At 55.4% G+C, this 10,282-nt stretch overlaps 1 protein-coding gene across 1 annotated transcript in view; it reads right to left on the minus strand.

The window, feature by feature from the left end:
* Positions 1-902: 902 nt before the first annotated feature.
* LOC134449050 (glutamate receptor ionotropic, NMDA 2D) overlaps positions 903-10,282 on the minus strand; it is an 87,756-nt gene continuing 78,376 nt past the window's right edge. Inside the window, exons 14-15 of the mRNA XM_063198810.1 lie at positions 5,938-6,179; positions 903-4,626 (exon numbers count right to left, since the gene is read on the minus strand). Coding sequence (XP_063054880.1) covers positions 1,156-4,626; positions 5,938-6,179 — 3,713 coding nt within the window. The 3' untranslated portion in view covers positions 903-1,155. The remainder of the gene's footprint in view (positions 4,627-5,937; positions 6,180-10,282) is intronic.

Consider the following 10,282-nt stretch of genomic DNA (forward strand, 5'->3'; position numbering starts at 1 on the left):
AGAAGCTCCATTCATGTGAGTGAAATGTTTTCCTTTGCGAAAAACCCTACAAAGGTCTCTACAGAAAAGAGCTGCTTCTGCTGTGACGTGGAGCAGTCAAGAGTCATTGTTTTCAATAGGACATCGCTTTCCAATGTGGCCTTTGTAGGTAGGAGGAGAGGACAGCAATGGTTGCAAAACAGGAAGTGAGGTTACTGGCTCATTTTTGTATGTGTTTTTTTTTTTTTTTTTAATAAACAGGATTGGCGGCTCTCTATTGAAAGTGGTGGATGGAGTCTGTGGAGGATGTCGTTTGCTGTAACCCAGCAAAAGGATCGCGGGTGGATAATGACAGCCCTCTTTAGTTCAGAGCACAGGTGTAGTGTGTGTTGACCACCCACTCTGGTGGCATGCTGTGTGTGCCATTCAAGTCTCCACTGTGAGTTGTGCACAGTATCACATGTCAGTCAGTCAACACAGATGTTTGGCTTAACTCTGTATAATAAGGGTCCTTGTGTGTACATGTTTGTGTGTGTGTGTGTGTGTGTGTGTGTGTGTGTGTGTGTGTGTGTGTGTGTGTGTGTGTGTGTGTGTGTGTGTGTGTGTGTGTGTGTGTGTGTGTGTGTCTGTGTCTGTGTCTGTGTGTACGTGGTTGTGTGTGTAGATGTGTATCTGTGTGAGGATGTGTGTGTGTGTGTGTGTGTGTGTGTGTGTGTGTGTGTGTGTGTGTGTGTGTGTGTGTGTGTGTGTGTGTGTGTGCGCGTGTGTGTGTGTGTGTGCGCGTGTGTGTGTGTGTGTGTTGGTGTAAACATGACATCACTTACTCACGGGCTGCGGAACCCGGCTTCAGCTTTAGCCACTGTTCTCGCTGGAGGAGAGGAGGACGGAGGATGACATCGTGATGCTCAGTTCCGACCGCAGGTGCAGGATGGCTGGGCTCCCCCAGGGGGCGCCGAGCGAGACCGAGGAGGACCCGGCTGAGGAGTCTCCCCCGCCATCAGCTCCGGCACTGTCGCTGTAGTAGCGCTCGTCCTCGAGGCCTCGCATTGTCGCCGTCGCCGTTGTCGTGGCGTGGATGTGCGTGACGCTCCAGCAGCGGCGGACCACGGAGCGCACGCGCACACGCAGCCGCCGTCCCGGAGCACCAGCCCCCTCCTCTCGCTCGCTCCCCCCCTGTCATACCTCGCTCTCCAGGCTGGAGAAGTGTGCGGAGCCGCGGCGCGAGCACAGGCTCTTGGCTTTGAGCGGGAGGTGCGGCGAGTAGAAGCGGCGGGGCTGGGGCACAGAGCGCAGTCTCTGGTACTGGAGCTTGGCGCTGGAGGTCACCACCTGGCCGCCTGAGCCCGGCCCCGGGGAGAGCGCGGGCGGGGAGGCCGAGGCGGACGAGGGGGGCGGGGGGATGGGCATGGGCATGGGCAGGGAGGAGCTGCCGCCGCCGGGGGAGAGCAGGGGCTGCGGGGACGAGGGGGACGGCTGCGATGGGTGCTCGCCCCCGAGCTGAGCCTGCTGCTGTGTGCTGATGTTGGACTGGCTGCCGGATTTGGGGGCGTCCGGCGTGGGGGGCAGGGGTTTGGGCCGCGTGCCCCCGCTAAAGCTGTGGCAGTGGGGGAGCAGCTCCTCCTGGCTGTGGGAGGGCACGCTGCCGCGTTTGGAGCGCGAGTGGCGCCGGCTGTGGTGGTGCGGGGTGCACTGGGCGCACGTGCCGTCGTCCATCTCCCCCCCGCCGCCGCCACCGCCGCGACGACCTCCCTTTCCCTTCCCTCTTAGCCTCTTATCGCCCTTCATGGGCAGCTTGTCTACCGACCAGTAGCGCCTGGGGGGCGGGAGAGCTGTTGGAGGGGGCGGCCACTGAGCACCCAGGCCGCCGCTGCCTCCACCAGATCCCCAGCCCACGCCCGCGCCCGAGCCCCAGAAGTCCCCGCTCACCCCTCCCCAACCCTCCGAGCGGCCCAGGACGGAGTCGTCTCGACTGTTGATGCTCCCGCCTTTCTCCCTGGCCGGGTACGTGCCAAAGAACCAGCCCCCTCCCCCGATGCCGCTATTGCCCGCGGGTCCCACCGCCCCCCCGGTGCCCTCCCAGTACCTCTCGAAGCGGCCAAACTCTCCAGACGAGCCCTCGTCGGAGTAGCTCTCCTCCACCCGCACCCTGTCCCTCTCTGATTCCGACACGGCACCTCTCCCGGCGGCGCCCCTCACCACCGCCTCCACCCTCTGCCTGACCCTCTCCCTCTGCTCTTCTTCCTCCTCGTCCTCATCATCGTCGTCCTCGTCCTCGTCCTCATCGTCCTCCTCCTCCTCCTCCTCTTCCGAGTCCCACTCGTGGAAGGAGAGGCCCTCTCGGGTGGGCGCCCGTCCCCGGTCGTAGTGTAGCAGCAGCGGCCGGCGCTCCCCGGCGCGGCCCTCCGAGTCCCTCTCCGTCAGGTTGCTGCTCCGTCGCCGCTTGGCGGAGGGGAAGAGCGTGTGGAGGGAGGACGGGGGCGACCCGGGGGGACCCGGCTCGGTGGCCGACGCACCTCCTCCGCCTCCGCCACCGCCACCTCCGCCGCTCACCCAGAACTTGACGGAGGAGGGCAGCTTGTTGAGGTTGGCGTAGCGCTTGCTGGAGGAGCGCGGCCTACTGCCTTGAGAGTGCGAGGAGGTGGTGCTCTTGGTTCTCCTCTCGCGGCTCCTACTGCCACTCTCGTCCCCCCTGTCACCTCCATCCTCTCCACCTTCTCCTCTCCTCCCGCCGCCTCTCTCCCTCTCTCCTTCCCAGGCCGACTCTCGACTCTTCTCCCCGAATGTGCTGCGGTACTGCGTTGAGAAGGAGGAGTATTCTCCCTCTCTCTCCCCCTCTCCGTCTCCCTCCCTCTCGGCCTCCACGTCTCCCTCCTCCGGCTCGGAGTGCTTGCTGACGATGGATTTCTTCCTCCTCTTTGTCTTCATGGCTTTTTTCTTTTTCTTTTTCACCTTGCGCCGCTTCCTCTCCCTCTCCCGCTCCCGCTCTCTCTTCTCCCGCTTTTTTCTCTTCTTGTTCTTTTTCTTCTTCTTCTTCTTCTCCCTTTCTTTCTCCCGGTCTTTCCTGCGCTTCATCTCGCGCCTCCGCTCGGCCGAGTCGCCGCCTCCGCTCCTGTCGCGCTCCCGTTCGCCCCATCCCGCCCACCACTCCTGCAGCTGCGCCAGCTGGCTGCCTCCTCGCTCCCTCTCGCGCTCTCGCTCCCTCTCCTTCTCGCCTTTGGGCCCCCGCGGTTTGCGTGGAGGTATGGGTGGAGGCGGGGGCCCGTGGGTGAGCGATCGGGGAGACAGGAGTGAGCGCGTGCGGTCTCGCTTCACCGTGTGCTCCTGCAGCAGGCTGGACTCCTCCGTCAGCTCGTCCAGATCCTCCTCCTCCTCCTCTTCCACGTCCCTGGTGCTCTGTGATGACGTGGTGGTGGTGGACGAAGGGGAGGTGGAGCGCGACGAGGAGGCAGACGAGGAGGTGGTGGAGCTCGAGGTGCTGGAGGACGAGGAGGTGGACAGGTAGGGCAGCGACGGAGAGGGCGTGGGAGGAGTGTAGGAAGGGGACACAGGAACAGGCACGGGGATTGGGAGGGGGGGCGAGGGACGACCCCGCCTGCCGCCACCCCCCAGCTCCCGGACCCCGTCCCGGCTCCCGCCCCTGCGGCCCAGGGGCAGGATGTTCTCGTACAGCGGGCCGCCCGGCTCTTTGGGCTGCTTCTTGGGCCGCCGCTTCCTCCAGAAGGATGAGGGGAGAGGGGGAGAGGGGTGCTGCAGCGGGGGGTTAGGGGCCAGCGGGCCGAGGGACTGTTGGGGCTGGGGCTGGCTCTTGCCAGGCAGCCGGGGGGTCCCCAAAGGCTTCACCCCCTTCCCCTGACCCCCTCCGCTGCCACCCACCACCACCTTCTTCCCCACCCCGTGGTCCATGGCCTTGACCTCCTGGTAGTACGCCACTGTGGCGGGGGGCGGCGGCTGCTGCGCGTGGCCCCTGGGGATGGTTTTGGGGGTCTGGGAGCCTGTCTGCTGTTGTTCCACACAGGGCCCCAGTCCCTCAGGGTCTATGGGTCCGTAGTAGCGCTTATATCCATCCAGCCCCGCCGCTGCCGCCGCCACCGCCACTCCTCCACCACCAACACCAACACCACCAACACCAACACCAACACCTCCTACCTGTACTCCTACAGGAGCTCCTGTCCAACCCGTCGGCACTTTCGGAGGGAAAGCCGTCATCTCGGTCATGCCTCCCCTCACCACGCCCAGCGGAGCAGGGGCGGTCGCCGTTTTGGGGAGCCTCCAGCGGTCCACCACGGCCAGCCTGCGGTCAGGCCGGGCCAGGAAGGTGGAGATGGGGAGCGGGGCACCCATGAGAGGGGGGTTGACGGCACCACCCAGTCCGGCCCCGGCGTGCACCCCAGTAGGCGACGAGGCAGGGAGAGGGGATTTGTACGAGGGCGGGGGCTGCTGCTGCGGCGGCTGCTGAGATGGAACTTGCTGCTGCTGCTGCTGTTGCTGGGCTGCCAGCGCCATGGCGGGGTTGGAGACGGCGGCCGGCACGATGTGGGTGGGAGGCTGGGCCTGGACCACGGAGGCGCCGCCGTGGTGATGGGAGGCCACGGTGACTTTGGTTGCCTGCACGGTCTCGTCCACAAAGCTGCAACAGCTGTACATGCCCTGCATGAGAGAAGCAGAGGAGGAGAGCGGAGGGGATTTGGGTGGCATGGGATGGGAAGGGAAGGGAAGAGAGGTGTGAAAACAGGGCTAAGCACATAGATACAGATCTTCCTTGCTCAGCTGCATTTCTGTTGTTTCCCGCAGCAAATAAATAATTCCCGCCTATCGATTCTGGTGAGAGGACTGGTGAGGAATTTCTTCAGCAGAAGGATTAAAATTTAATTTGGTGGGATTAAGAAACAAGAAGTCTCTCCTAAACCACCAGCATTCTCCACCTCAGCAGCCTCTCCTAGTACAGCTGCAGAGCTGAGCTCACTGCATAGAATCAATAAGGCAATATGCATTCTCTCCTCAATATACATTCTCACCTCCCCCCTTTTCTCTCTTTTTTTTTACTTATTCGGTGGTTTACTGTGCAACTATCTACATCCCTCTACTTGTATTTAACCCATTTGCGCAGAGACTCTGTTATACCCATATTGTCACCAGAACTGTAATGGCCAAGTCTTAATACCGTATGTTACCGTATGTGTCCAAAATCGTAATGATTGTAATAAATTGCCTTAATCAGTTGTTTAGGGCTCTGTATTGTCATAGCAATGTTGTTTTGATGTAGTTTAGTCTTTCCAACAAAGAGTGAATGTCTGCACAATGAAGCTGCGTAGTGACAATAAAAGGCATTCTACTGTATTTCTCTCTCTTTCTCTTGTTTGTTTTACTTATGCTGTGTTGTACTGCACATAAACTGCATTGTGTGTTGCATTGATGAGTGTGATGCTTCAAGCTAATTGTGCTAGTCTAGTGAAAATAAAAGGCATTCTATAGTCTCTCTATACGAATATACTCTCTCTCTCTCTCTTTCTCTCTCTCTCTCTGGGTATTTCCTTGCTAGGACAAGTAACTGCCGTTTTTCACAGATTTCACCATGGAGTATCCATTCACTAGCTCTAAGTGTAATTAGTAATTGAATACACAATTGAATACACAATTGAATGCGCAAATGGGCGTTACTCCTCCTAGCAAGGCTAGGAACACTTCACTTTCAGAAATACCCTCTCTCTCTCTCTCTCTCTCTCTCTCTCTCTCTCTCTCTCTCTCTCTCTCTCTCTCTCTCTCTCTCTCTCTCTCTCTCTCTCTCTCTCTCTCTCTCTCTCTCTCTCCCCCCCTGTAAATTGTTTTGTTTTTCTCTTCATTTATTTTTCTTTATTTTGGTTTGTTTTCTTTAACCCATTTTAAACATTTTAATAGTGTAGTATGATCTGTTCGTACAAATCGTTTTAATAAAGTATCCTTAAAATTCAATTCTCTCACCCTGCTGAAGGCCAGCAGGAAGTCGAGTTTGCCGGCCTCCCCCATGCCGCTCATGCAGTGGCGCAGCTTCCAGTAGACCAGGTGCTCCCAGGCGAAGACCAGCAGGCTGAGGCCCATGGCCACCAGCAGCATGTAGAAGACCCCCGCCATGTTGTCGATGTCCAGCTTGGAGCTCATCACCTCGATCTTGTCGTTGTGGCAGATGCCCGACAGCCAGAGGCGTTCCAGCATCTCAATCTCATCTAGAGAGGGGAGAGAGTGGGAATGAGAGAGGGACAGAAAGAGAGAGAGAGAGAGAGAGAGAGAGAGAGAGAGAGAGAGAGAGAGAGAGAGAGAGAGAGACATAGAGAACATGAATGAGAGAGACAGATGGAAAGAAATGAGAGAGAGATGAAGGGAAATGAGAGAGAGAGGGGGGGGGAAGAGAGAGATGGGGGGACAAATAGAGAGAAAGAATGATAGAAGGGAATATGAAGGGAAATGAGAGAGGGAGAGAGAGAGAGAGAGAGAAAGATGGGGGGACAAATAGAGAGAAAGGAAGATAGAAGGGAATATGAGTACATGATTGGAGTGGGTCAGTGGGGACCGTGTGGTCTGGTCTGGTCTGGTCTAGAGGAGCAGCTGGGGAAATGAGAGAGAGAGAGAGAGAGAGAGAGAGAGAGAGAGAGAGAGAGAGAGAGAGAGAGACTGGCCAGAGGACAGGTGCGAGACACGGCATGCTGTTGTCATGGAGTCGGTCGATGGGTCCGGCTGCGTTTATTGGGTGCTGCCGACACAACACCCATGTGAATGGCTGCAGCAGCGGAAAACAATAGCGAGTTGAGGGGGTGAGGGACGCGCCAGTGCACAGGTGAGGAAAAGGAAAGGACCCGCATGCATGTATTACATTTTTGTGTCATTCTTGTTGGGTTTCCCCGTTGTTAAGTAGATCGGCGCGAGCGGCTTTTTGGGGCATTTCCTTTACAATGCCCCAATGTAAAAGAAACCACTGAATATTTGTGGCTATCTTCTGTAAAGATATTGCGTAAAAACGTATCACATCATATCGTATCGTATCGTATTGTACCGTATCGAATAAAGAGGACAGGACCTGCATGTGCTACACTCATACTGTATATGCGCACACACACACACACACACACACACACACACACATTGTCCATATCACTAGGGAGACAGACGGAGAGAGTTTTCCACATATAGTATATGGGGGAGGCAGGCGTGCAATACAAGGGCTAGCATGCCTACCAAGCCAAATAGAAGGATCAACACAAAGACAAGCAGTGGGTTAACTGGTCGAGACCCAATGCAGAAAAACTTGGTAGTGCCCATAATGTGGGGCAAGTGCTATTCAGACATACCGCTATTTAGACACAGCGCTATTCCGACACAGCGCTATTCCGACATCAAACGTACCGTAGGGTTAGGGTCAGGGTCAGGATTAGGGTTATGGTAACTGCATGCCCTCTCCCTAAACTGATAAAACCTGAGCAACGTAGCTCAAACCACAGATTTGACAGATTTCGGTGGGAAACGTGCAGACATCAATGTCTGAATAGCGTCATGTCTGAATAGCGCTGCGTAACCGCCAATAAAACAATAGAGGTTATTCAGTAAAACACCTGAGCATGGGCCCGTTTGTTTGCAGACTAGGAGTACTGAAGATATTAAAGGTCAAGTTGGTCAACCGGCTGCAAAAGACGAGGATGCTGCCGCTGCATCCGTCACCCAAGGCCACCCACAGGTCAGACGAGGTGACAAGATGGTTAGTCTGAGGGTGGGGTTAGGATCACACCAGACCAGCTAATCATACAAGATCACACGGGGGCAACGTTTATTAGCAGAGGAGGTGATAGAGCACAGGCCTATTTATCTAACCTCTTGAATGGATTGTGGGTGGGGGCAGGGCCGCTGAGAGCTTTGGCTAGGCCCGGGACAAAGACATCTGAAAGGGCCCCAAACCCAATCAATACAATGTGATAATTATCCAATTCTGGGCGCCCTCTCATCCCTGGGCCTGGAGCAAGTATCCCCTTTGTGTGTCCCCCCCCTCTGTCGGCTTCCCTGGGTGTGTGTGTGTGGGGCTGAGGTGGGCTAGGGGTGGGGAGATCAAGCGCAGCCTACAAAGCCAATAGAGTTGAGGGGAGGAGAGGAGAGGAGAGGAGAGATGGGTACGAGACTAGTGCCGCAGGCAAGAGGAGGCCAGTGTCTGCATTACAATCCTATCTGGGTGGAATGGAACGGCACAGAGCAAGAGGGGAGATGGGACAGAGAAAGTGGAAACCAGATATCATTTTTATTACCCTCTCTCTCTGTCGGTCTGTCTGTCTGTCTGTCTGTCTATCTGTGTGTCTCTCTCTTTCTCTCTCTCTCTCTCTCTCTCTCTCTCTCTCTCTCTCTCTCTCTCTCTCTCTCTCTCTCTGCCTCTCTCTCTTTCTCTCTTACTCTCTATCTTTCTCTTTCTCTCTCTATCTATCTGTCTGTCTTTTTCTTTTACACTCTTGTCCTCTCATCGTTGAATTGCACTTACGGGAAATGAGTGGATGGGAGAGGAAGAGTGTGAAAAAAGCTAAAATGGAGGAGGAGAGAGCAAAGCTGAGACTGTCTCATTATAGCAAACAGCAGGACCACCCCTCTTGACAAGAGAGGAGAGGAGAGGAGAGGAGAGGAGAGGAGAGGAGAGGAGAGGAGAGGAGAGGAGAGGAGAGGAGAGGAGAGGAGAGGAGAGGAGAGATGGAGATCTTGAGAGAAGAGGAAGGAGGAGAGCTCTACTGGTAATGAAGAGGGAAGAGAGAGGCAGGGAAAAAAGTGTTAAAGAAGAGATAGGAGAAGAGAAAGCATGTATGTTACGCCATGTATACTAGTGGTACTGTAGGACATGCACATGTGTATTTGTGTTGTATTCCGTGTATTGTACATTTGGGCAGCCGTGGCCTAGTGGTTAGAGAGTTGATCTTTCAATCTAGGGGTTGCAGGTTCAAATCCCCCCTTAGGGGATTCAGGCCGACCAGAACGGAGCCGGTGTCGGTGCCTGCACCAGTCACGTTCGGCACTAAAGTGCTTACCTGCGAACCGCCCGTGTTCATACCAGGCTCCAAACTTTTCCCGCACGTGACTCGGTTACCCGGATGAACCTGCTGATGACCACGTTGTCGTCACGGTTCGCAGAGAAAAAACAAGTATTTTGCGGTTCGCATTGCGAACCAATATTCCGGTTCACGAACGTTAATGTCTGTGGCGTGAACACAGCGGCCAGTTCGAGATTAGGTACGGGAACGGGCTCCAGCACGGTTCTCAGTCGGCCTGAACGCGCTACCTGACCTCTCCCTATACCTCCATCCATGGCTGAAGTGCCCTTAAGCAAGGCACCTAACCCCACATTGCTCCAGGGACTGTAACCAATACCCTGACAAATAATGGGCCTAACTGTAAGTCGCTTTGAATAAATGAAAGCGTCAGCTAAGTGCAATGTAATGTAATGTACATGGATATATTGTGGGTATTTAGTATTGTGTGTGTGTGTGTGTGTGTGTGTGTGTGTGTGTGTGTGTGTGTGTGTGTGTGTGTGTGTGTGTGTGTGTGTGTGTGTGTGTGTGTGTGTGTGTGTGTGCGCCTGTGCGCACACGTGCGTGTGCGTGTTTGGGCATCTGATGTGTATGTGGTGTTGGGGGTGTTTGTGCATGTGTTCTCTGTCGGTTAGTGTGATGCATTGTGTAGTTTGTGTGTCCTAGTGAACAAAACGACTATGTAAACAAACACACACAACAGCCAGCCACCTTGGTGAGGAAGAAAGTTGAAGAGGTGAGGAGAGGAAGAAGAGATGGAATTAGAAATCACAACTGTGCAGAGGAGGGCACTAAAACACAGGAAGCAGAAGGAGAGAGAGGCCGAGATCATAATCATTTAATTGTAGATGGAGGATGGCGGTGGTCAGGTCTTGAGTGTAGGTGTACGTGAGTGTAGGTGTGCGCGTGTGCGTGTGTGTGTGTGTGTGTGTGTGAGTGACTTGACTGTGTGTGTGTGTGTGTGTGTGTGTGTGTGTGTGTGTGTGTGTGTGTGTGTGTGTGTGTGTGTGTGTGTGTGTGTGTGACTGTGAGTGTGAGTGTGAGTGTGAGCGCGCGCATATGTGAAGTGTGTGTGTGCGTGCGTGCATGTGTGTGTGTGTGAGTGCGCGCGCGCCTGTGTGTATACACGTGCATGGCCTGCACTTGCGGTACCGTAGGACCAGAAACAGACTTGGAGACCCTGGAGATTCCCCCCATCTCCTTCCCGATCTAGAGAGCAACAAACAAGCCCCCATCCTTGTCAAACACGCTCCACCGGCTCATTTACATGACAATGCAGC

This window comes from Engraulis encrasicolus, chromosome 5 (genome assembly GCF_034702125.1).
Source record: "Engraulis encrasicolus isolate BLACKSEA-1 chromosome 5, IST_EnEncr_1.0, whole genome shotgun sequence".
Lineage (NCBI taxonomy): Eukaryota > Metazoa > Chordata > Actinopteri > Clupeiformes > Engraulidae > Engraulis > Engraulis encrasicolus.